We start from the raw sequence: 25,926 nt of genomic DNA, 5'->3' as shown, positions 1-25,926 counted from the left end.
CCGCCCAGCCTGGCTAATAGCCACTGACCGACCTGTCCCCGCGCAGCCTGGCTAATAGCCACTGACCGACCTGTCCCCTCCCAGCCTGGCTAATAGCCACTGACGGACCTGTCCCCGCCCAGCCTGGCTAATAGCCACTGACCGACCTGTCCCTGCCCAGCCTGGCTAATAGCCACTGACGGACCTGTCCCTGCCCAGCCTGGCTAATAGCCACTGACGGACCTGTCCCCGCCCAGCCTGGCTAATAGCCACTGACCGACCTGTCCCCGCCCAGCCTGGCTAATAGCCACTGACGGACCTGTCCCCACCCAGCCTGGCTAATAGCCACTGATGGACCTGTCCCTGCCCAGCCTGGCTAATAGCCACTGACCGACCTGTCCCCGCCCAGCCTGGCTAATAGCCACTGACCGACCTGTCCCTGCCCAGCCTGGCTAATAGCCACTGACGGACCTGTCCCCGCCCAGCCTGGCTAATAGCCACTGACGGACCTGTCCCCACCCAGCCTGGCTAATAGCCACTGATGGACCTGTCCCTGCCCAGCCTGGGTAATAGCCACTGACCGACCTGTCCCTGCCCAGCCTGGCTAATAGCCACTGACGGACCTGTCCCTGCCCAGCCTGGCTAATAGCTAAGGATGGACCTGTCCCTGCCCAGCCTGGGTAATAGCCACTGACCGACCTGTCCCCGCCCAGCCTGGCTAATAGCCACTGACCGACCTGTCCCCGCGCAGCCGGGCTAATAGCCACTGACGGACCTGTCCCCGCCCAGCCTGGCTAATAGCCAAGGATGGACCTGTCCCCGCCCAGCCTAGCTAATAGCTAAGGATGGACCTGTCCCTGCCCAGCCTGGCTAATAGCCAAGGATGGGTCTGTCCCTGCCCAGCCTGGCTAATAGCCAAGGATGGACCTGTCCCCGCCCAGCCTGGCTAATAGCTAAGGATGGACCTGTCCCCGCCCAGCCTGGCTAATAGCCACTGACCGACCTGTCCCTGCCCAGCCTGGCTAATAGCCACTGACCGACCTGTCCCTGCCCAGCCTGGCTAATAGCCACTGACCGACCTGTCCCTGCCCAGCCTGGCTAATAGCCACTGACGGACCTGTCCCCGCCCAGTCTGGCTAATAGCTAAGGATGGACCTGTCCCCGCCCAGCCTGGCTAATAGCCACTGACCGACCTGTCCCTGCCCAGCCTGGCTAATAGCCACTGACCGACCTGTCCCTGCCCAGCCTGGCTAATAGCCACTGACCGACCTGTCCCTGCCCAGCCTGGCTAATAGCCACTGACGGACCTGTCCCTGCCCAGCCTGGCTAATAGCCAAGGATGGACCTGTCCCCGCCCAGCCTAGCTAATAGCTAAGGATGGACCTGTCCCCGCCCAGCCTGGCTAATAGCCAAGGATGGGTCTGTCCCTGCCCAGCCTGGCTAATAGCCAAGGATGGACCTGTCCCCGCCCAGCCTGGCTAATAGCCACTGATGGACCTGTCCCCGCCCAGCCGGGCTAATAGCCACTGACGGACCTGTCCCTCCCCAGCCTGGCTAATAGCCACTGATGGACCTGTCCCTGCCCAGCCTGGCTAATAGCCAAGGATGGACCTGTCCCCGCCCAGCCTGGCTAATAGCCAAGGATGGACCTGTCCCCGCCCAGCCTAGCTAATAGCTAAGGATGGACCTGTCCCCGCCCAGCCTGGCTAATAGCCAAGGATGGGTCTGTCCCTGCCCAGCCTGGCTAATAGCCAAGGATGGACCTGTCCCCGCCCAGCCTGGCTAATAGCCAAGGATGTGTCTGTCCCTGCCCAGCCTGGCTAATAGCCATGGATGGACCTGTCCCTGTCCAGTGGTCTGTTTGCTTTTTACCGCTACCGTCCATGAGTGGATGCCGACCCAAACAGCAGCAGAGACGTGTTCTGGTTTGGGGCTGTGCCTGGTGCAATGCTGCCGCCAGCACAGAGAATGACGTGCATGGCCAGTGATTTGCTTTGCCCACAAATTCGGCTTCCCAGCCCCAAAATGGCTCCGGCTGCACCTGGACTTGTGGACCTGGAGACTTTGGCTCCAGAGGAGCTGGTGACTTACTCCATTGCCCTTGGGAGTGTTGTGCAATTGCCAGCAGTGCTGACATCATCTGCCCTCCCCACAGAGCTGGGTACGGCCCCCCGGCGCTGTCAGCCGGTGCCTGGAGCAATAAAGTGCTATCTGCCTGGACAGCTTTGCATGGAGACCAGGTAACAAAGGAGCCTTGTGGGCTGTCCAGATAAGCACAGTGGGATGGGCTGTGTAGCTCCTTGTTGGAAGAAGGCGGGGAAGGAAGGAGTCTGTGGGTCAGCTGCACCCCTCTTTTGCTGGGATGTGTGCCAGCTAGCTGTGGGCAGAACCAGGCTCGCGTGGCGAGGCCAGGGAGTGTGGCGAGCCAAGGGGAAGAGGGTTTGAGTAGGGGCCACAGTGTCTCCACCGAGTCTGATGGGATGGGACGTGCTGGGGGATGGGAGGTTGGCAGGGAGCCATCCTCTGAGGGCTGGTTTATTGCCCATCCTCCACCCTTTGGCCTGGGAAAGGCGGGACGGCATTTCTGTTATCACTTACCAAGGTGTGAGCCAAAGGTTCTCGGCACAGAAGGTGAGACTAGGAGCTGCAGAGGGGCTGCACCTCTGGCAACGCTCTCCTGACGCTCATCACAAAGGATGAAGAAGCTTCTGGCCCTCGTCCTCATCCTGGTCCTCTTCCTTGGCTGCTTGGCTTCTTTGCACCAGCCAGGAGGTGAGTGGCAGGTGGCTGGAGATCAGCCAACCCCCTGCTCATCTGGTGTTACTGATTTTGTTAAGTTCCCCAGAAATTGCCATGCCGGGGAGGGGTCTCCACAGGGCCTCAGGATCCCCTCACAGTTACCATCCCAGATACCCCTCTGGCCCCACAAGTTCCCACCTCCAAGTCTCAGTGAGACAGGGTCCAGGGGACAGAGTCAAGGAGAGCTGGGTGCGGGAGGAAAGGTTTCATAAAAACCAGAAGGAGTAGTTTTTCACCCAACATGTAACTGGCCTGTGGAACTCCTTGCCACCAGATTTTGTGATGGCCAAATGCAAAACTTGACTCAGAAAAGCACTAGATGAGTTCACAGAGGATTGGATTATCAATGGCTGATGGCCCTAAACCTCTGACTACTAGAAGCTGAGAGTTTGTGGCATTGCAGCTGCATCAGTTCCCAGAAAAGATAGAAACAAGGTGTGGAAGCGAACAGCTTTTGCTGGACCAGTTTTCAAACCAAGCAGAGCTCTTCCTCAGCACTGGGAAAGGGGCCCAGAGTGTCACAGCTAAACACAAGACACAGGACTATGTAGAACTTTAAAGACTAATTGTTAGCAGGTCTGTAAGCGCTCCGCTAGTTCGAATTAAGTTTGAACTAGCGGAGCGCTAGTGTAGCGCCTATCAAAGTTAATTCGAACTAACGGACGTTAGTTCGAATTAACTTTGTAGTATAGACATACCCTCAGGGACTAGAAGCAGCCCGTTAATAACTCTGCTGTCTAGGAAAATGAAAGGGGGTGAGATTTGTAAATACCCCAACCTGGGGTGTATCAGACAGTTGCTGGTTTTCAAGACGATGAATTTCAGCTCTTGGGTTGGCCTTTGGCGGGCAGGGGGCAGGTGGTCTGAGCAGTCAAACATGCAGTGGTCACTTGGTGAGAAAGGTTCCCTCACCGGTGGCCAGGCATTTTTGTCCTTTACCATTTCCCTGGGTGAGCTCAGTCGGGGGCGATTGCCTGCCCCCCTCACAGCCGCTGGCTGGGGTACCGCAGCACCTGCCCCTTTACCCCAAATACCATTTGGTATCGAACTTCACAGCAGTGGTGGCAGTTTTTGTGCCCATTCCTCTGGCAGGGCCTGGAGTCGCTTGGCGTTGGCGGGTGTGCTCTGTAGGGAGCGGGCGTTTGGCGATGAAGCAGGAGAGGCTGGGGGTGTTGCAGGCCAGAAGAGGGAGTCCAGGAAAGGTCGAGGGGTGTGCGGTCAGGAGGTTATGTTTCTTGGGCAGAGCAGCTTGGGTGGCCGGTTCCAAGATACAATCTGCTTCTGCGGGAAGCGGCCTGGTTCAGTGAGGTAGGATGGAGCATGTAAGGGGTGTACCTCAGACATCCTCCGCGGAGCATATTCTGCAGTATGGGAGGGCTGGGCTGCTGCTCTCGGGTGTGCTCAGGATGGGGACAGGCTCTGGAAAGGGCAGGGGGCAGGGAGACGGGGGGGGGGCTGGGCTTCCCAGTCTGTAGCTGCCTGTGAAATCCATCATGGGGTCCAGGATGATGGCACAGGGATGGCGCAGCTCCAGAGGGACACTGAGGGTGGTTGAAGCCATGAAACAGAAGCAGGATAATTGGTCACCTGTATCAGTGCTGGCTTGAAAGACTGGGGGCATCTCTCTCCATCACTGCCCTGTTTTACACACTCCCGGGACTATAGGCCAGGGTCTGGCACAGGACCCATGTTCTCCAGGAGAGCCCCAAGGTGGGGGAAGGAGAAGGGACATCTGCTGGGAGTTTCCAGGAACAGGGAGGGTGCTGGCACCAAAGGGGGTGTGCCGGGGCAAAGGGGCAGGTGCCAGGAGCTAGGGCATAGGGATGTTTTCACCATGTGGCCTCCCATGCAGTCCAGCTCAGAGAATTTCACCTGCTTTCCCTGAATGGGCCCAGTAACCTGCCAATGGTTCCAAACTGTAGGTTTTGGTCATGGGGTTCCTGGGAGCAGGTACTTAGAAGGAAGCAGGTCTCCAGCAGCACTGTGTCGGAAGGATTGCTTCAGAGGGTTGTTTGCTCCAGGCACTCACCCCCAAAACCTTTGATCTCCCTGATCCTTCCCAGACACAGTGTTTGTCGGCCTCCAAGGGGAATTGGGCACAATTGTCCAAGGAAACACTACACCCCTCCAAAGGCGTCACGACTCATTCGATGTGGTATAAGAAGGGTTCTCTTAACCCTCACAGTTTGGGGGTGGGTCACAGAAGTCCCTTTGGGGCTATTATCCAGTGTGCCGATCACATCACTGAGCTCACCTACCTGCCCTCTGGGGTACCCCATCACCCTGTCCTACAGGGCCAGATCCTCTGGTCTCCCCCTGCCAAGGCACAAAGTTGGGGTAACAGCCCCCCAGAAGAGTAACACAGCTCAGCTCTGAGAGTGCTCAATTACAGGGACTTATCAATACCCAGGAACACAGCCCCACTTTGACCAAACCCCAGATAAATCCGTGATAGTCTATAAAAGTTTTGCACATGGAAGTTTGCCCCTTTTATCACTGAAACAGAGAGTCGCACAGTGACTGATCCCTCCAGGTAACAAACATTTACACTGAGCTTGATAATAAACAAAAATGATTTTATTAAGCAGAAAAGGAAGGAATTAAGTGTTTGCCAGTGATAACAGACTGGTAAGTTCCAGAACACACCAGCTGAGACTTGTACACTGCAAGAGATTGTTACAGATCATAATTCCTCACCCTAGTCCTTATTTCAGGTAAAATCCTTAAAGTCAGTGCTGATCTTTTCTCTGCCCTGGGTCCAATAGCTCGTTAGTGTTCTTTGTTTCCAGTCTCTTCATGTGTGGCCCCTTGTGGAAGGTAGCAGTTTGTGAAGCCAGTGGGAAACAATCACTGTTTGCTTTACATCCCTTACACAGGATTTCTCCAGGGCAGAAAGCCTTGGTTCCATCCTCCCCACCCGCATAGGGAATACCACATTCAGGATGGATTCCAACAGCAGGTGCATAGTCACCTGTCATGGTAGGACCAACCAGAATTTGGGCTTATAGGAAAAATTAAACAATTTACATCTCATTGTCTCAAGCTCCAGGCTATTAAGGGGGGTAGGATAGCTCAGTGGTTTGAGCATTAGCCTGTTAAACCCGGGACTGTGAGCTCAGTCCTTGAGAGGGCTATTTAGGGACCTGGGGCAAATCTGTCAGAGATGGTACTTGGTCCTACTATGAGGGCAGGGGACTGGACTCAGTGACCTCTTAAGGTCCCCTCCAGCTCTATGAGAGAGGTATATCTCCATATATTATTATTATTATTACCACTAGTGGCTTTCACTAGAAGACCGACATTACTCAACAGGTTTCACTTCTTATTTCTAATGTCACATCCAAGAACGATACGTGCCTGCAGAGGGAATAGACAGAATCAGGCTTTTCAGAGAGGCTACATGCCCCATTTTGCATAAAGCATATTCAAATTAGGCATATTCATATTCAGAAGCAAAGGGGTGTCGCATCGTACTGCTTGTTCTAGCTGCCACAGATGGTCTTTCGGCCCCAGGATAGCTCAGGCTCAGTGATGAGCTGGACAGACGGAGCTTGGGTTTCATACAGGCTGAGGTTGTTCCCTTGCTCCTAGGTCACTGTGCTGGCTCTCCTCTGGCTCCAATTATTCAGTGCCCCAAGGCCATGTCACCCTTTTCTCCTCAGGGGAAAGTGACCTGTCAGGCCACGAAACCTGCCACACTCCAGATAGGCTACATCTAGACTGAAAGCCTCTTTTTGAAAAAGAGCATCTAGACTACAACCAGTACTTTTGAACAAGCAAGCTGCTTTTTCGAAAGAGGGCACCTAGGCAGTCTGGATGCTCTCTTTCGATAAAGCACAGTTTGCAATACATAGACCTTTTTTCGAAAGAGCACTTTCCTCGTACAATGAGGCTTTCCGCAGTCAAACAACCTGGTTCTTTTGATTTACTTTCGAAAGAATGCGGCAGTAGCCTAGGTAAAGATTTTTCGAAAAAAGGCTACTTTTTTCAAAAAATCCCTGTGGTCTAGACACACCTGTAGGGGCCTAACAGGCCAGCCAGGCCAGCACCACCGCCCAAAGCTCTGCATAGAAGTGTTGTGAACTGAGCTGTGCAATGTTCTCCCTGCAGGACCCCCAGGGCGATCAGTGAGAGAAACACTGCAGGAAGAAGACACACCAGCCAAGGGCGGGGATGCCAGGCCACCCACGGGTGCTGGAGTGGACATTGGGGGCGATCTCACACCAACTGTGAGGGTAGAGGCTGAAAACACCCAACCCCCAGCAAGGGATGAGGAGAGAGTGAGAGGAGAAAGAAATAACAGCAGCAACTTCACAAGCTCTGCCAGCAGCCCCACTGTGGCCAAGCCTTCTCCTGTCCTCCACGGCTCCAGCACCACAGACCTGCCATATCCCCCGGCTAGCGCCTTGGGTCCCCCAAGCCTGGCTGCCAGCCTCAAGGCCTTGGCCACCTCCAGCCCCCAAACCACAGCTATCCCCACTACCTCTACTGGGACTGTGACACCACCCACCACCTCCACAGCTACACCCATCACCACTGCTGAGACTGTGACACCAGCCACCACCACGACAGCTACACCCATCATACCTGCTGGGACTGTGACACCACCCACCATCTCCATAGCTATACTCACCACCACTGCTGCGACTGTGACACTAGCCACCTCCACAGCTACATCTGCCACTGTTGCTGGGACTGTGGCACCAGCCACCACCTCCGTAGTTACACCCACCACCTCTGCTGGGATTGTGACACTAGTCACTATCTCCACAGATACACCCACCACCTCTGCTGGGATCGTGACACCAGCCACCATCTCCACAGCTGCACCTACCACCTCTGTTGGGATTGTGACATCAGCCACCATCTCCACAGCTGCACCCACAACTGTTGCTGAAACTGTGACTCCAGCCATCACCTCCACAACTACAAACATCACTACCACTGGGATTGTGACACCCATCACTACCACAAGCACTACCCCCACCTCAAGTACAGTCACCGCTACCCTCACTGTCACAACTACCCCCACTGTGGTCCCCTTCACTACTGCCATGACTACTCTTACAGGTATGCCCTCTTCCACAATGACACCCAACACTACACTCATCACCACCTTGGCTACTCCTGAAACTTCACCAACAGCACCTGATGCTTCACCCCTTACTAACATAACCACTGCCACTTCAACTACATTTGACATCCACACAACTACACTATCAACAGCTACACCTGTCATGTCCAAAACCACACTTGACACTTCACCCCTTACTGATACCACCATCACTATGCATAACACTATTTTCACTACCACCACCATAACCATAGCTACCAGTCCAAATACCCCAACCACATCTATTCCTGAAACTATACCCAGCACCAACACCTCAGCTACACCCACAACCACACCAACAACTACACCTTATACTCCACCTCTCACTGACATAATCACCAACACGACAACTACAACTGATGTTACACTTGACACCTCCACTACAGCTACATGCAACACTACACTTGGCACCAACACTACAATCTCTACAACTACACCTGACATTTCACCCCTTACTAATACTGCCACTCCTACACCTAATGCTACACTTGCCACCAACACCACAACTACATCTGATGTTACACTTGACACCTCCACCCCATATACAGCAAACACTACACTTGGCACCAACACAACTACACCGTCTACTACTACCTCCACTACCTCTGCAACAATACCTGACACTTCACCTCTTACAAATACCGCCACTCCTACATCTAATGCTACACTCACCACCAATACCACTGTACCCCCCATCCCAAATACACCAACCACTGCTACACCTGACACTACAGCCATCACCGTCATGTCAGCTATCTCCAAAACTATACCAACACCTATGACCACTGCCACCACTACACCCACTTCCACAACTACCACCACCAGTGCTACACCCCCTACCACCACAAGCACTTCTGGGTCCTCGTCCACCTCCTCCTCAAGCACCATGACAACAGGTGGGTTATTGTCTCATTTGGTGAATATTGTGATGATCCATATAACCACACTTCGTTCTCACATATTTATAGTATGTATTTGTAATGTTGTGCACTAAGAACTAATTCCCCTGAGGAGATTCAGATTGGAGGGACACCAGACTAACTCCACAGTGACTCCTCCATTGTGTCAGCATTCCTGGGTTCTCTCCCTGACTCCAGGAGGAGAGTGGGGGCTGGCAGGTCAGAGCAACGGGGCTGGGAGCCAGGACTCCTGGGTTCTCTTTCAAGTTTTGCCATGGCGCTTGGTGGTTGCTCCCTTCCCTTCTCCGTTCTCCACCACCTACCAGGTATAACCAGGGATACTTCCTGACAGCCATAAGGTGCTTTGCTTTCTGCAGATGGGGGTCCTCTCATCCCCACAGGATGCTGGGGAGGGGCACTGCAGTTGTCAGTTGCAGCTCCAGTCCCACCTACCCCTGAACAATGGGTTGTCTCTTTCAGTGCTCTGCCAGAATGGCGGCACGCCGAACGGCACCAAGTGCCTGTGCCCAGCGGGCTACTCTGGCCCCCTCTGCGAGTTACTGGACACCAGGTTCTGCCAGAACGGGGGGGTCTGGACCGGGGCAGAGTGCAAATGCACCCCCTTCTTCCAGGGGGCGAACTGCGAATTCGTCGAGAGCACCATCATGCTCAAAGCTGGTAGGAAACTCCTGCTCTGTGTCCGGGTTAACCAACCAACCAAAAATAACCTCGACCCCTCCTTACTAAAACCAACATTTCTAGTTCAGAGGAACATTCTGATTCCTTCTCCCTCCCAAATTCCTCATGTTCCATGATGTTTCATTTGTGTTTCATATGCAGGTTCTCCTGTCCCCGCCCACACCTGGGGCCATGCCAATGACTGGCTGGGTTTTATCACACGGTGGGAAAAGGGTTTCCAACAGGGCCAGTTTCAGTTTTCCAAAATCAAAACACTTTGGTCTCTGGAAATTCCAATTTTTTAGCCAATCACCCAAAAAAACCCTCAACCCAAGAACACAAGGCAAGGACAAATCTGGGTGGCTCTGAAATTTCTGTGCTATTTCGAGTCATTCCACAGTCCAGTCTGCAGCCCCTCATCTTGCAGTCACCCCACATACTGCTGTGGGCAGGCCGGGGCTGGCTGGAACCCGTGTTCATCTCAGGGCTGGTTAAAATCCAAGGCCAGAGGCCGTGTTCATGAGATATTTGGTCTGAGCCCAGGCGGGAGACTGGCCCAGAGAAATTCCCAGAGCCCAGTGGTCAGCAGTACGTCCCCCAGGGAGTGAAACATTGCTGGTGAGGGAGATGCCAGCCCCAGAAGCTGTTCTGAGGGACCATTCCCCTGGCGAGCAAAGAACCGGTGGCTGATTTCTCACCTGGCTTTGACTCCCAGGCCTCAGCTGGGGCGGGACCTGCCTCTGTGAAGCTGGCGCCGGTCAGACATTTGTTCCCCCAACTGGGCTCATGCTGCCCTGCCGCTGTTCTGTGTCAAGCTAATTTGATGGAGCTCTCGCAGTCCTTCCCACCTCCTTGTGGCTCCTCTCTGACCCATGGCATCAGGGTGCAAAGGGACCCGAATGCCTGGCACGTCTCACTGGGTTCCTGGTCTCTCCCTCCCCCGCCAAGAGGTGAATGTGACACTGGATGTGAAGCTGCAGGTGACCAACCGTGAGTTCACTGCGGACCTGGCGAATGCCTCCTCTCCAGCCTGGCGAGGGTTCAGCACCATGTTCACAGAGCAGGTGAATCCCTGGGGAGAAAACAGGGCAGGAGGAAAACCCATCCCAGGAACGGACAAGGAGAGAAGCCTCCAGCTGGCTCGAGGGGGGAGAAATAGTCATTGTGGTGGGGAATGAGGAGGGCACTGGAGAAACTTCCCAAAAGGGAGAAGAGTCAGTGCAGAGCCTAGTGCTGGAGCCTCCCAGGGGTGGGAAGGGCTGGGGGCCTGGCACTGGAGCCTCCCAGGGGTGGGAAGGGCTGGGGGCCTGGCGCTGGAGTCTCCTAGGGGCGGGAAGGGCTGGGGGCCTGGCGCTGGAGTCTCCCTGGGCGGGAAGGGCTGGGGGCCTGGCGCTGGAGTCTCCCTGGGCAGGAAGGGCTGGGGGCCTGGCGCTGGAGTCTCTCAGGGGCGGAAGGGCTGGGGGCCTGGCGCTGGAGTCTCCCTGGGCAGGAAGGGCTGGGGGCCTGGCGCTGGAGTCTCTCAGGGGCGGAAGGGCTGGGGGCCTGGCGCTGGAGTCTCTCAGGGGCGGAAGGGCTGGGGGCCTGGCGCTGGAGTCTCCCAGGGGTGGGAAGGGCTGGGGGCCTGGCGCTGGAGTCTCCCAGGGGTGGGAAGGGCTGGGGGCCTGGCGCTGGAGTCTCTCAGGGGCGGAAGGGCTGGGGGCCTGGCGCTGGAGTCTCTCAGGGGCAGGAAGGGGGACTTAGTGTGCAGGGAGCCAGCTGGAGCCAGCCAGAGCCGGGCTCTGCTGCAGTCTTCCTAGCTGTTTAAGGGAGAGGAACGGAACAGAGACAGGACGGGGCACGGTTTCCCGCACCGAGCTGGGAGCACTGGCTGCGTCTGTGCTGCAGCTGGGAGCTGCACCGGCCCCCTGCACATCCCCAGCTCAGTGTTTGCCAGTCAGGACATCCCGGTCTGTGACACCTGTCCCCCTTCCCTTCCAGATCAAGCCGGTTTATAGCCACCTCCTGGGGTTTCGGGATGTGGAGATCTTGGAGCTTATGTGAGTGTCAGAAACAAAGGACCCCAGTGCCACCCATGAGCCTTGAGTGCTGGCACCCCGGGGGGGCAGGTGTTCCTGCTGCCACATCCCCAGACACATCAGAAACAGCCTCTGCCGGGGCGGGGGGAGAGGGTGCTTGAATGGAGAGGGAGATCGTGTGTGCACAGGAGTCCTAGACTCTAGCGCTGGCAGAGACCTCAGGAGTCATTGAGTCCAGCCCCCTGCCCTAGGCAGGACCAGCCCCAATGAAATCATCCCAGCCAGGGCTTTGTTAAGCCGGGACTTAAACACCCCTAGGGATGGAGATTCCACCAGCTCCCTAGGGACCCATCCCAGAGCTTCCCCACCAGCCTAGGGAAAAAGTTTTGCCTAATATCCAACCTAGACCCCCCTCCCCCCCTGTAACTTGAGACCATTGCTCCTCATTCTGCATCTGTCACTACTGAGAACAGCCTCTCTACATCCTCTTTGGAACCTCCCTTCTGGAAGTTGAAGGCTGCTCAAATCAACCCTCACTCTACTCTTCTGCAGACTAAACAACCCCAGATCCCTCAGTCTCTCCTCATAAGTCATGTGCTCCAGCCCCCTCGTCGTTTTGTTGGCCTCCACTGTGACCACATCCTTTCTGTAGTGGGGGCCCAGAACTGGACACAATACTCCAGATGTGGCCTCACCAGAGCCGAATAAAGGGGAATAATCACATCTCTGGATCTGCTGGCAATGCTCCTCCTAATGCACCCTAATATGCCATTAGCCTGCTTGGCTCCAAGGGCGCACCTTGACTCATATCCAGCTTCTCAGCCACTGTAACCCCCAGGTCCTTTTCTGCTGACCTGCTACTTAGCCAGTCGGTCCCCAGCCTTTAGCAGTGCTTGGGGTTCTTCCGTCCCAGGTGCAGGACTCTGTGTTTGCACATGTGACTGCACGCACGTGGATATGTGTGTGCTGCTACCATGTGACCCAGCCACATGCAGCATCGTGGCAGAGGCTGATCTGGGGTGGGGGGACCCCACAGGGGGATGGAGAGGCGGGTGCAGGCTGATGGCCCCCGGGCGTTTGCTCCCCAGGCAGGGCAGTGTGGTGGTAGCCCACAGGCTGGCCCTGTCCGTCCCTGTCACAGCCCAGCTGGGCAGCGTGCTGCAGAGCCTGCCTCAGCAGCTGGTGGAGGCCATCACACAGGCGGCCCGTGACCAGGTCATCTGCACCAGCAGCTTACGTGAGTGTCTGCCCCTGGCGGGGGGGCAATGAGAGGTGCCAGGTGGGGACCTCTCCCCAGGGCACGGCCCCGCCTGGCCTGTAGTGTGGGATGGGATAGATCCCAGTGGTGGCTCCGCTGTGTGGGACCAGCCCAGTAACCCATGAGCACTGGGAAGTGTGTGAATGCAGTGGAGGCATACGGGGTTGGGGGGTTTATCAGCAGGCAGTAGGGAAGCAGGGGTGGAGTAAGGGAGGAGAAGGGCTGGGGGAGAGGTGGGCATGGGGGAGGGAAGGGAAGTGATGGAGTGTAAGGGCGGTTGCAGGTGGTGGGGAGGGTGGGTGGACAGGGAATGGGGGCCTGGGCAAGGGAGGGGAAGGGAGGGGACGGATGGGTGGATAGGGAAGCAGGCATGGGCAAGGAAGGGGAGGGTGCGTGTACAGGGAAGCGGCCTGGGCGGGGGGGAGAGGGAAGGGTGCATGTACAGGGACGCGACCTGGGCAGGAGAGGAAGGGTGGGTGTACTGGGAAGGGGGCCTTGGCGGTGGGGGGAGGGTAGGTGTACAGGGAAGCAGCCTGGGTGGGTAGGTGGGGGTGTACAGAGAAGCGACCTTGGCGGGGGCGGGGGGAGAGGAGGTTGGTGGACAGGGAAGCGGCCTGGGTGGGGGAGGGGAGGGAGGGTGTACAGGGAAGCGGCCTGGGTGGGGGAGGGGAGGGAGGGTGTACAGGGAAGCGGCCTGGGTGGGGGAGGGGAGGGAGGGTGTACAGGGAAGCGGCCTGGGTGGGGGAGGGGAGGGAGGGTGTCCAGGGAAGCAGCCTGAGTGGGGGAGGACAGAAGGGGGTGGCTGGCTGGCTGGACAGAAGGTTCTATCGGGGGGTCAGATGGACTGTCTGGCAAAGCCGAGCACCCTGAGGCAACCCAGGGCATCTCTCCGGCCCCAGGCACGCTGTGTTTCAAGCCCTCCCCCACGGAGCTGAGCTGCCAGGTGACCGCGTTCAACGGTGCAGGTGAGAAACTCCCTTCCCAGCCCTTGTGGAGCTCGAGTGGCCCAGAGCCAGGGCTCAGGCACTGACCCCTCCTGCCCCCTCCCTTCCCCAGAGCTCTGCAGGCAGGCGCTGCCCCCCGGATACAGCGCCCACTTCGTCCCCCACGTGACGGCCATCGGCTTCGCCTGCACCGCGCTGTGCCCCGGGGGCGCGTTGGGCACCGCGGGCTGCAACGCAGGGCAGTGCCGGGTGTCCCGCGCTGGCGCCCAGTGCCAGTAAGTGTCCCCTGCCCTGGCTGCCGCCTCTCCAGGCCCCACTGCACGGCCAAGGGAGCCTGGGGAGAGGCTTGGGACCTGATCTCACCTGCCATACCTGCCCCGCAGCTGTCCGGAGAGCAGCCAATTCTGGTACCTGGGTACGAGTTGCCAGATGCAAATCGACCGGGTCGGCGGCACCGTCAGCCTTGTCATCGTGGCCTTTATGTTGCTCAACGTCGCCTTCCTGCTGGTGAGAGCCGGGCCAGCCCCCTGCGTGTGTCAGGCACTGCAGCTGGGCCCCGGGGAGGTGGGGAGTGGGATGGGGGGGCTGCAGTTGGGCCCTGGCAAAGTGGAGAGTTGGGGAGGCTGCACCTGGGCCATGGGGAGTGAGTGGGCTGCAGCTGGGCCCTGGGCAGGTGGACAGTGTGGGGGGGCTGCATCTGGCTTCCCCCTGTGGAGGTGGGGAGTGAGGGGCTGCAGCTGGCTTCCCCCTGTGGAGGTGGGGAGTGAGGGGCTGCAGCTGGGCCCTGGGCAGGTGGACAGTGTGGGGGGGCTGCAGCTGGCTTCCCCCTGTGGAGATGGGGAGTGGGGGGGGCTGCAGCTGGCTTCCCCCTGTGGAGATGCAGAGTGGGGGGCTGCAGCTGGCTTCCCCCTGTGGAGATGGGGAGTGGGGGGGCTGCAGCTGGCTTCCCCCTGTGGAGATGCAGAGTGGGGGGGCTGCAGCTGGCTTCCCCCTGTGGAGATGCAGAGTGGGGGGGGCTGCAGCTGGCTTCCCCCTGTGGAGATGCAGAGTGGGGGGGCTGCAGCTGGCTTTCCCCTGTGGAGATGGGGGACATTGTTCTGTTAAGCTCTTTCATTCCACAATCTCACAACTTCCCCTTCTCCCCCTTCCCCTTTTTGGCTACAGACCTACAGGGGCTGCCTGCGATGCCGAGGGAGTGCTGACTGGGAACAAGCAGCCCCACAGCGGGAGGAGGAACCCCATGCCACGTGCTAGGGAGAGACGACCGACGCCAACCTGAACCCGGGCCAGGCTGCCAGGCACCAGGACTGGGGGGGCGTCCTAGGAAGGTGATCACTGGCATGATGAGGGATCACTGATCTCAGGCGGGGCCCAAGGACCTGCCGAGACCAACCTATGGGAAGCAAAGCCATTGGCTGCCCACCGGTGCCCCTGCTCACCCGGCTCTGGACAGGGTGCGGGAACCACAGCATCTCTGTGCCCCAGGGCTTGGAGGGAACTGGCTGGCACCCAGGGACACCCGCCCAAGTCAGGGCAGAGCAGCCGGGTTCCTGCATTGGCAGGTGATGCAACTCCAGCCCCACAGCCACAGAGCAGGGCTGCCGAGCCGCAGCAAGTGGCCAGGGACTGGGGGGCTCTGCTGGGACGGAGGACAGAGAGGGACACCCCCAGACTCTGTGCTGAAGCCCAGCACTTCTGGGGCAGGGTTTCTGTGGGCACTAGAAGCAGCTCAGCAGGCCCCTGCAGACGGAGCATCGCACTGGCAGTGCAGGGATGGAGGGGCCCTGCTCTGACAGCCCCTCATGCCAGGTGCCTTGGGGGGGGCGTGGCCAGATCCAGGGCAATTCCAAGGGACCCAGCCCCTGTTGTCCCACCGCAGCTCTGGGCAGGTAGAAGTTTCGGGACACCCCGAGCACAGGGCTATGCCAGAGACCCCCAGGTTACGAGCCAGCAATAGGGGAGGGCAGGGTGAGGCCAGAGGACTAGGGATGAGAACAATTGGTCAACTAGCGGATAAGCAAATGCTTATTGGACAGTCGACTAGTCACTTCCCCCATTTGCTGCCTCTATCTGAAAGGGGCAGGGGAGGAGGAGGTTCAAAGCAGCAGTGCTGCGTGGATCTGGCACGGCCGCTTTGAAATGCCACAGGGAGCACAGGGCCAGCAGGGGAGTTCCCAGATGACCTCAGACTCCATACAGTGCTGCTGCTTTGAAACCGCCAACAGAGAACTGCTGATCTGGTACTTCCTGCAGCACTTTCACCCAGGGCTGTTGCTACACTTCAAAGGCAGAGGTGCCCTTATCAACTAATTGACAAATTGCATTGACTATTCAATTAGCCTGAATCTAAATTTAACATCCCTACAGGGGACAAGCTCCACTTAGCAATGGGAGCACGAGAAGGTTTGGGGCTATGACAGGGCTGGGGGGAGGTTTGGGGTTCTGACAGAGCTGGGGGGGAGGTTTGGGGTTCTGACAGAGCTGGGGGGGGAGGTTTGGGGTTCTGATGGGGCTGAGGGCAGGTTTGGAGTTCTGATGGGACCAGGGACAGGTTTGGGGTTCTCAGGGGGCCGGGGGGAGCTTTGGGGCTATGATGGGGCTGGGGAGGGGAGGTTTGGGGCTATGACAGGGCCAGGGGGAGGTTTGGAGTTCTGATGGGACCAGGGACAGGTTTGGGGTTCTCAGGGAGCTGGGGGGAGGTTTGGGGCTATGACAGGGCCAGGGGGAGGCTTGTGTTAAGGGCAGGAGCTGGCGATGGGTTGAGATCAGTGATATGGCTGGGAGGAGGTCTGGAGTTGGTGGAAAGGGAGTGAATTTGAGGGCAGGTCAGCCCTAGACTGGTAGCCAGAGGTAGGAGGGGATCCCCTGTCACACAGACCTTCAGCTCCACAGGGTCTCGTCCGGGGCCCCAAGGAACAGGGGGCAAAGGGACAAACAGAGTGAGTGGATCCTGTCCCCACAGTCCTGGCTCTAGCCCATCTGCATCCTGCCCTGGCCAATCACCAGCAGCACTGGGCTGCAGACCTGCCCCCGAGTCTTACCCCAGCCAAGCTGGTGGGGACAGCGCATCTTGGCTGCGCCCCAGGGGATGCGTTTCAGGCGCTGTCAGACACCATGTGGCCTGGCTCTCTCACCCCCTTGGCTGAGTTACTACTGGGCCGATGCCAGCACCTGCTATTAAATATATGCTTCCTCCCGCCTCTCATGGTGCTCAGTCTGGCCCCACATCTCTCCTGCATGGGCCGTGTGAAGCTCTCGCACTCAAATCCTTCCCCCAGTTCTTCGCCAAGCCCGAGAGTGCACCTGCAGGCCAGGCCAGCTGCTCGCAGCTCCCCGCTAGGAGCAGCCATGCGGGGTACTGCCCTGGGGGCTTGGAGGCCATGGGGTGACACTGAGCCACTGTGCCTCTTGTTGTGCAAAGGCACACACCCTGCACCAGAGACACGGGCACACTACACAACTGTAGCCCATAGAGAAACACGCATGCACATGCAAAAGGACACAGGGACTGTGGCACCCACCCTCACGCACTTCTGAGGAGACAGTGACACACTCCCCAGCCACACAACCACAAAGAGAGTGCTCAGAGCCCCAGTGTGACCAAGGAGACACACCTGCCCAAAGACCAAACAACCAACAACCACACAGATGCTAACACACTCACGGACACACTAATTGCACACATGCACACTGACACACACACACTGACATTAACGCATACATATCTGTGCACACAAGGAGACTAACACAAGTCTGAGCAAATACGGACACACTAACTACCCACATACTGACACTAAAACACACATCTGTGTGCACGTGGACACACCGCACACACACATCTGAGTACACACAGACACACTTACTGCACACACACTGACACTAACACACAGACATCTGTGCACACACAGACACACCGCACACAAAATGGCACTAACACACACGTCTGAGTACACACAGACACACCGCACGCACACTGACACTTACACACATGTCTGTGTGCAGACACACCACACACACTGACACTAACACACACATCTGCACACACGGACACACCGCACACACACTTACACTAACACACAGGTCTGCGCACATGGACACACCGCACACACACTTACACACACGCGTCTGTGTGCACACGGACACACCGCACACACACTAACACTAACAGACACGGACACACCGCACACACACTTACACTAACACACACGTCTGTGCACACACGGACACACCGCACACGGACACACCGCACACACACTTACACTAACACACACGTCTGTGCACACACGGACACACCGCACACACACTTACACTAACACACACGGACACACCGCACACACACTTACACTAACACACACGTCTGTGCACACACGGACACACCGCACACACACTTACACTAACACACACGTCTGTGCACACACGGACACACCGCACACATACTGACACTAACATTCGGGGGCTGGGAGCCATACGAGGCTCTGGGCAGGCCCTGTGGGGCTGGGAGCAGCTGGGGGCTGAGGAGGGGGGCGGGCTGGGGGCTCCGAGGAAGCTGCGGTTCCGTTCGGGTGGGTCCCCCGGAGCCGGGGGTCGCTCTCCCCTGCGGTCGGGAGCGGCAGTGACACCCAGCCCAGCCCGGGCGCTGCCCTGGACACGAACTTTCACTTTCGCTTCTGCCCGAGTCACCAGCAGCTCCACGTTTGCACCCTGGGGAAGCGACACCCTCCCCCCGGACTCAGGTAATACCCTGCCCCCGCGGCCCTGCCACCGCGCCCTTGGGAGGGCAGCTGCCCGCCGCGCACCCCACTGCAAACAGAGCTGGGCCTCCCTGACCCACCGCCCCTTCCCGAGCCAGGGGGGAACCCAGCAGTCCTGGCTCCCCCCCCCCCCCCCGCCCCTCCCAGAGCCAGGGGAGAACCCAGCAGTCCTGGCTCCCCCCCGCCACGCCCCTCCCAGAGCCAGGGGAGAACCCAGCAGTCCTGGCTCCCCCCCCCCCCGCCCCTCCCAGAGCCAGGGGAGAACCCAGCAGTCCTGGCTCCCCCCCGCCACGCCCCTCCCAGAGCCAGGGGAGAACCCAGCAGTCCTGGCTCCCCCCCCCCCCGCCACGCCCCTCCCAGAGCCAGGGGGGAACCCAGCAGTCCTGGCTCCCCCCCCCGCCACGCCCCTCCCAGAGCCAGGGGAGAACCCAGCAGTCCTGGCTCCCCCCCGCCACGCCCCTCCCAGAGCCAGGGGGGAACCCAGCAGTCCTGGCTCCCCCCCCGCCACGCCCCTCCCAGAGCCAGGGGAGAACCCAGCAGTCCTGGCTCCCCCCCCCCCCCGCCACGCCCCTTCCCGAGCCAGGGGGGAACCCAGCAGTCCTGGCTCCCCCCCCCCCGCCACGCCCCTCCCAGAGCCAGGGGGGAACCCAGCAGTCCTGGCTCCCCCCCCCTTCCCTCCCGCCACGCCCCTCCCGGAGCCAGGGGAGAACCCAGCAGTCCTGGCTCCCCCCCCTTCCCTCCCGCCACGCCCCTCCCGGAGCCAGGGGAGAACCCAGCAGTCCTGGCTCCCCCCCCCCCCCCCGCCATGCCCCTCCCAGAGCCAGGGGGGAACCCAGCAGTCCTGGCTCCCCCCCGCCACGCCCCTCCCAGAGCCAGGGGAGAACCCAGCAGTCCTGGCTCCCCCCCCCCCCGCCACGCCCCTTCCCGAGCCAGGGGGGAACCCAGCAGTCCTGGCTCCCCCCCCTTCCCTCCCGCCACGCCCCTCCCGGAGCCAGGGGAGAACCCAGCAGTCCTGGCTCCCCCCCTTCCCCCCCGCCACGCCCCTCCCAGAGCCAGGGGGGAACCCAGCAGTCCTGGCTCCCCCTCCCCCCCCCCGCCACGCCCCTCCCAGAGCCAGGGGAGAACCCAGCAGTCCTGGCTCCCCCCCTTCCCTCCCGCCACGCCCCTCCCGGAGCCAGGGGAGAACCCAGCAGTCCTGGCTCCCCCCCCCCCCGCCACGCCCCTCCCAGAGCCAGGGGGGAACCCAGCAGTCCTGGCTCCCCCCCCTTCCCTCCCGCCACGCCCCTCCCGGAGCCAGGGGAGAACCCAGCAGTCCTGGCTCCCCCCCTTCCCCCCCGCCACGCCCCTCCCAGAGCCAGGGGGGAACCCAGCAGTCCTGGCTCCCCCTCCCCCCCCCCGCCACGCCCCTCCCAGAGCCAGGGGAGAACCCAGCAGTCCTGGCTCCCCCCCTTCCCTCCCGCCACGCCCCTCCCGGAGCCAGGGGAGAACCCAGCAGTCCTGGCTCCCCCCCCCCCGCCACGCCCCTCCCAGAGCCAGGGGGGAACCCAGCAGTCCTGGCTCCCCCCCCTTCCCTCCCGCCACGCCCCTCCCAGAGCCAGGGGAGAACCCAGCAGTCCTGGCTCCCCCTCTTCCCCCTCCCCAATCACCAGCCCCCATGCCCCTCCCAGAGCCAGGGAGAACCCAGCAGTCCTGGCTCCCAGCCCCTCCCCTGCTCTAACCACCAGCCCCCATGCCCCTCCCAGAGCTGGGGAGAGAACCCAGGCATCCAGGCTCCAAGTTCCGTAGCATCTCCATATCCGCCCTAGGTGCCCCTCACCATGGCCTCGGATGCCCCGTCCCTCTCAGACGCCATCACCACCGACTTCCTGACCTGCCCCATCTGCCTGGAGCGGCTGCGCCGACCGAAGATCCTGCCCTGTCTGCACACTTATTGCCAGGGCTGCCTGGAGGGGCTGCTGGGTGAGGGGCCAGGGCTGCGGTGTCCCGAGTGCCGAGAGGATGTGCCCTTGCCGCAGGGGGTGGACAGCCTCAAGAGCAACTTCTTTGTCACCGGGCTACTGGAGCTGGTGCGCCCAGAGGGTGAGGCGGGCCTGGCCTGTGCCCTGTGCCCGCTGATTGGGCAGCAGGGCAGCCACCCAGCCGTCTCTCGCTGCCTGGATTGTGCTGACAACCTGTGCCAGGCCTGTGCCGCCGGGCACCGCTGCTCCCGGCTCACCCACACCCACCAGCTGGTCAGCCTCCAGGGCTTCCTGTCCGGGCAGCATGATGAGGAGATCCGGCAGCGCCGGGCTGTGCGATGCCAGGAGCACCCGGGCGAGGAGCTGCGCTTTCTCTGTCAGCCCTGCGCCAGCCCCATTTGCCGGGAGTGCCGGTTGGGCCCGCACCTGGAGCACCCCTGCCACACGCTGGAGGAGGCAGCTGAGGCCCGGCGGCCACTGGTGGCTGAGTTGCTGGCTGGGGTGGAGGAGACAGCCAGGCAGGTGGCCCAGGGCCGAGTGGCACTAGAGGAGGAGCTGAACCAGCTGCGGCGGCACGAGGCTGGGTTGCGGGACGTGGTGGAGCGCACCTGCGGTGACGCGGCCCGGCGCCTGCAGGCCCACCAGGAGGAGGTGCTGGCCACCCTGCGGCACCACATGGAGGGGGGCGAGAAGGCAGCCGGCCTGCTCCGGTCCAAGCTGGAGCTGCAGGAGCAGCTGGCCCGTGGCACAGCAGACATGGCCCGCAAGGTGCTGGACCTGGGCCAGCCAGTAGAGATCGTGTCGCTGGAAGCCCTGATCACCCAGCGGCTCGGACAGCTCCAGGCCTTCCACTGGGAGCCGCTTGGGCTGCCACGCCCCCAGCTCATCGTCCGCCTTGATCTGCAGAGCTTGGGTAGCCTCTTCCAGCTGGACCTGGCTGAAGCCAGGGAGGACAAGGCCCAGCATGATGCCCCTGCCCTAGAGCTGGCACCCCTTGCCCCAGCGCCATCACCCCATGCCCTGGAGCCTTCACCTTCTGCCCCAGAGCCATCACCCCTTGCCCTGGAGCCAGCTCCCCCTTCCCCAGAACTGGCCCCCTGCCGGCCACCCCCCACCGCCCACTTCTCCTGCAGCTTCTCGGTGCGGGTCCTGGGAGACAAGAATAGGCCCCGGATCACAGGGATTTGCCCCCTGGGCCTCAGCGAGCTGCTCCTGGCCGATGAGGAGAACCGCAGCCTCAAGCGCTTCTCTCTGCAGGGGGACTTCCTGGGCACTATCCCGGTGCACGGCGGAGTGGCCCCTTGCAGCGTGGCGGCCATAGGGGCCAAGGTGGCCTACACGGCTGGCTCCCGGCTCTATCTGGCGGAGCGGGACGGTGCCCTGGTGTGGCAGAAGGCCCTGCGCCCTACCCAGGCCAGCCACGCCGTCGTGCCAGCAGCAGAGGGGGGCGAAGCCGTGGCTGTGAGTGTGGCTGGGCACCTGGAGGTCTACAATGCCCGGGGGGAGCTGTTGGAAAAGATCTTCCCGGATGGACACAACCGTTTGGCTATGGTGTTCGTGGCCAGTCGGCACGGCCGCTACGTGGCCTCTGACTGGCACCGGCGCAGCGTGGTGGCATTCGACGGGCATGGGCAGCTGTGGGCAGAGCTGGGTGAGGAGCAGCTGAAACAGTGCCAGCCGGGGGCCGTCTGCGCTGATGACAAGGATTATTTCTACGTAGCCCTGCGGGAGCTGAACAAGGTGGTGGCTTTTGGGCCGGGCGGGGAGGCGTTGGGGCCGTTCCTCAGTGCCCGGCATGGCATTGAGAGAGCCCGGGTGGCTACCATCACCGGGGACGGGCGCTTCGCCGTGGCCCTGAGTAATGGCACCGTCCATGTTTTCCGCATCCAGTACCTGGGACAGGGAGCGCCGGGGGAGGGCACAGGGAGAGGGAGATGAGAAGAGTGCATGTGTGTGCACATTGGTGTGCAGACAATGAGTGTGTGTGCACACTAGTGTATGTGTTCGTGTGTGCATTAGAGCGTGTGCATTCTGTGTGTGTGCATTAGTATGCGTCACTGGCTGTGTTAGTACATGCATTAGTGCATGCTTGTATGCACATCAGCATCTGTTTGTTAGGGTGTGTCTACACTGCAGGGTTTTTTTTTTTTTTGGAAAAACAGTTGTTTTTCCGAAAAAAATTTCACTTACATCCACACTGCTATTATATTCTATCAAAAGAAAATCAAAAGAACAGAGGGGTTTTCCCAACATTGGTAAACCTCATTCTACGAGGAAGAATGTCTTTTCTGAAAGTGCTCTTTCGGAAAAAGGCGTGTGTGGACACGGAAGAAGGAGTTCAGGAGTTCTTTCAGGAGGAAAGAGGAAAAAGCACCAGTGCCCTGGTGGCCCCTCTGTCCATAGCAATCACAGCTGAAATGTGAGATAGCATCCATTCCCCTGTGGACACTATCGGTCGAAAGAGCAGATCGCTTTTTCGATGCGCTTTGGCAGTGTGGACACTCTCTTTCGGACTTCGAAAAGAAGTCTGTAGTCTAGACATTCCCTTAGTGTGTGCTAGTGTGGGTGACACTACATGCACTAGTGCCCACTTGTGTTAGTGTGTGCACTAGTGTGTTGATGCTATCAGTGAGTGGGAGTATTTGAGGAGCATGTGCGCAAGTGTGAGCCTACACTGCGGTGGCTGGCTGTGGCTGAGTGTGCGTGACACAGCCCCACCCGTGCTGGCAGGGGGGAGAACGCCCCCTACAGGAGAATTCCCCTGTGGTCTAAGGAGGCAGGGATCCAGGTGGGTGGGAGAGAGCCCCTGGGGGGTAGGATGAGAGCTGTATCCAAGCACAGCACTAGGCAGTGGGGGGGCCCATCCCCACGGCAACCTGATGGGGCCCAGGAATGGGGGAGCAGAGCATCCCCATCCCTGAATCCTCAGCCCAGACCGCTTCTCCCCACCCTGGCTCCCAGAGCCACAGACCACGCCCTGTTCCCAGACACCCCCATGTCACTCTGAGCTACACCCCCCAAATGTGAGACACCCCTCACAGACTTCTGTCAAGGCCCCCAACAAAGGGACATCCTGTGGTGGTGGGGGTCCTGGCACCTGCCCTCTAGCACTCTGAAGTAGTAGCATCTTGGGGGGGGGGGCTGGGTATGAGGGACTTGGCAGGACATGGGGGTCAGGAGGGGATCCCTCCCCCCAGATCAGGCCCTGCCAGACTGCTTGGTGCAGGGCTGGATTCCTGAGGGGGCTAGCTGTGCTGCCCGGGCACCTCTGAGGTCCATAGAAGCCCCACAGGGGGCTCTGTCTGTCTGACCCCAACCTTCAATAAAGAGATGGATTTTGTTTCAGAGCCGGTGACTCTGCGTGGGGGGCAGAAGGGGACAATGTGCTCTGGGGCTGGCAGGGAGGAAGGGAGGGCTGTGCTGGGGGCCCATTTGAGTCCCAGCACACTCTGGGAACACCCCCAGGCTGTGACTCAGCCCGATTTGGACTCCAGGCCCTGTGGGACGTGACTCAGCCGTGTGAGCCTCCAGCACGTTGGAAGCCACATGTAGGCCCAGCCTCCGCACATGGACACCAGGTCTCGTTGAGGACCATGTGCTGGGGGAAAGGGGGGGCAGGCGGGGCTGGGGAATGGGGGCACAAAATTTGGGGTGTAGGACAGGTGTGGGGCAGGGACATGGCAGGCAGCAGAGCAGATGGGAAATCTAAACCGCCCTCCCTGGGTTGGGTTGGGCCCTGTGGTTCTGGGCCACACAGGGCTGTCTGTCTAGCCATCTATCTATGACTGATCAATCCCCCCAGGGCTTCTGGACAGACCAAACTGAGCCCCTCCCCACCTTAATGTGCCTCTCCATCCCATCCCCCAGGCCCAGGCTATGCCAGAGACTCCCTTGTCCCAGGGATGAGTTCCTGTCTGATGGCACAACCAGGCCCCTGCACCATGCATAGGGAGCTCCCCTCCTTGCAAAAGGCCACCTCCTCTGATAGGGGGAAGTGAGTGCAGAGTGGGGGGGGAAGGGGGTCACTTGAGTTTTCAGGCAAATTTCAGACCCTTCAGCCCTCAAATGAGTTTCGACTTAAAATTTCCAGCCAGCCAAACCCCAAAGACAGAGTTTGGGAGCAAAACCCCAGCTGTATGTAAAGACACATTAGGACTCTATCCCCCCTTTCCTACTGAAAATTTAGGGTGTGACTGCCCCACCTGGCTCCCTGGTTTGGACGCTGTGTCTTAGCTGTGCCCTCTACAGTGTGGGGAGAGAAAGGGCTGGGCCAGTCTCACGTGACTCCGGGACCTGCAGATTTCAGGACAGGCCCAGGAGTGGGAAGGTGCATGTAAGCCACAGGAGCTGTCATCCCTCCATTTCCACTTCCCCGTGAGGCCAAGCCCTGCCCAGGTCCCAGAGAAAAGCCTTGGCAGCTCCAGCATCTGGTTCTGGAGACACAATGGAGCAGTGCCCGGCAGGAAGTGTATCCAATGGAGAGAGGAAACCAGGGTCGGTATCTGTATTGGGCTGCGCTGGGGGGTGAGCTAATGGGTGTTGATTCGGGAACTGAAGATGCAACATGACCTGTTCCGGGAATTCCCAGCTGGCCCCATTGTAGGGGAACTTCACATGATTCATGCAGCACCAGTGTGGGAAATGGGGTCTTTCCCCTCTAGGAAATGCCAGCTCCCATCTGGCCTCAAGGCCCCACAGTGTCAAGCATGGCAGACTCCAACTGAGATAGCCCCCTCCCTATACCCATGCTGTGCCAGGCCCTGCCCAGACCCGGATGGGATCAGGCCCCGTGGGGCCGAGCGCTGCCCAGATCCGGCTGGGCTTGGGGCTGGCTGGGTATTGCTCCCACACCAGCTGTGAGAGCCTCCTCCCCGGCCTGCGGCGCCCCAGGCTCCGTCTGGCTGCTGGATCCTTGGCGCGCCGGTGATGTGGCTCTGAGTCGAGAGGAGATAACGGAGCAGCCGTGAATAAGGGATGGCTCATCCGAGCCGGGCGCAGGGGAAAGTGCGGAGAACATGGGGGCGGGAGCCTGCAGGTTAAACCCCCTCCCCCTACCAGCCAGGGCAAGAACCCAGGAGCCCTGGCACTCGCCCCTCTGCCAGGGACCTTCCCCCCCCCCCCCAAAGCGCTCCCCAGCGCCTGGGCCGCAGCCGTGTGGTGCCTGGGTCCCTGCGCGAATCGCCTCCGTCCCGCCACTCGCTGGCTCCTGGGCTGGATCGCACGTGGGCGCCCGCGGCCCCGTGAGGAGTCGTGGGCACAGGGGGTGTCTGGGGATGGGGGCCACGCGGACGGTGCAAGGGAGCCCCTCTGTGCAGACCCGCCTGGCCCCTCCCGACTGCCCGAACTTGCTGATCCTTAGGTAACCCCCAGACCCGCGCCGCCGCTCGCCCAGTGACCCCTCCTGGCGTGACGTCACTCAGGCCGCCCGCAAGCCCGGCCCCGCTCACCGCACCGCTGTTCCCAGAACCCGGTTCCTCAAACTGAGTCCCCGCCCCTCCCCCACTTCCAGGGCTTGGCCCCGGGGCAGGGGCA

General features: G+C 60.0%; 2 protein-coding genes and 1 long non-coding RNA gene across 3 annotated transcripts; 2 read left to right on the top strand and 1 right to left on the bottom strand.

Moving 5' to 3' along the window:
* Nucleotides 1–1,322: 1,322 nt before the first annotated feature.
* Nucleotides 1,323–16,109, top strand: LOC102443964 (uncharacterized). The gene is made up of 10 exons (XM_075907980.1): nucleotides 1,323–2,751; nucleotides 6,889–8,787; nucleotides 9,271–9,468; nucleotides 10,417–10,532; nucleotides 11,446–11,504; nucleotides 12,572–12,720; nucleotides 13,641–13,706; nucleotides 13,798–13,960; nucleotides 14,069–14,192; nucleotides 14,850–16,109. Exons 1-10 carry the CDS (start codon nucleotides 2,676–2,678, stop codon nucleotides 14,937–14,939), a joined length of 2,940 nt encoding a protein of 979 aa, XP_075764095.1. The 5' UTR covers nucleotides 1,323–2,675; the 3' UTR covers nucleotides 14,940–16,109.
* Nucleotides 5,394–10,419, bottom strand: LOC112544941 (uncharacterized). The gene is made up of 3 exons (XR_012897500.1): nucleotides 10,167–10,419; nucleotides 6,051–6,135; nucleotides 5,394–5,585 (listed from the first exon to the last, which is right to left on the bottom strand). It is a non-coding gene; the product is annotated as an uncharacterized LOC112544941 (long non-coding RNA).
* Nucleotides 16,110–18,211: 2,102 nt separating the features above from the next.
* On the top strand, nucleotides 18,212–24,002 carry TRIM56 (tripartite motif containing 56). Its single transcript, XM_075907981.1, has 2 exons — nucleotides 18,212–18,418; nucleotides 20,242–24,002. The coding sequence occupies exon 2, from the start codon at nucleotides 20,254–20,256 to the stop codon at nucleotides 22,330–22,332; it is 2,079 nt and encodes a 692-aa protein (XP_075764096.1). The 5' UTR covers nucleotides 18,212–18,418; nucleotides 20,242–20,253; the 3' UTR covers nucleotides 22,333–24,002.
* The last annotated feature ends 1,924 nt before the right edge of the window (nucleotides 24,003–25,926 follow it).

Source organism: Pelodiscus sinensis, chromosome 24 (assembly GCF_049634645.1).
Source record: "Pelodiscus sinensis isolate JC-2024 chromosome 24, ASM4963464v1, whole genome shotgun sequence".
NCBI lineage: Eukaryota > Metazoa > Chordata > Testudines > Trionychidae > Pelodiscus > Pelodiscus sinensis.
Note: the sequence above shows the minus strand (reverse complement) of the source record. Positions and strands in the feature narration are given on the sequence as shown.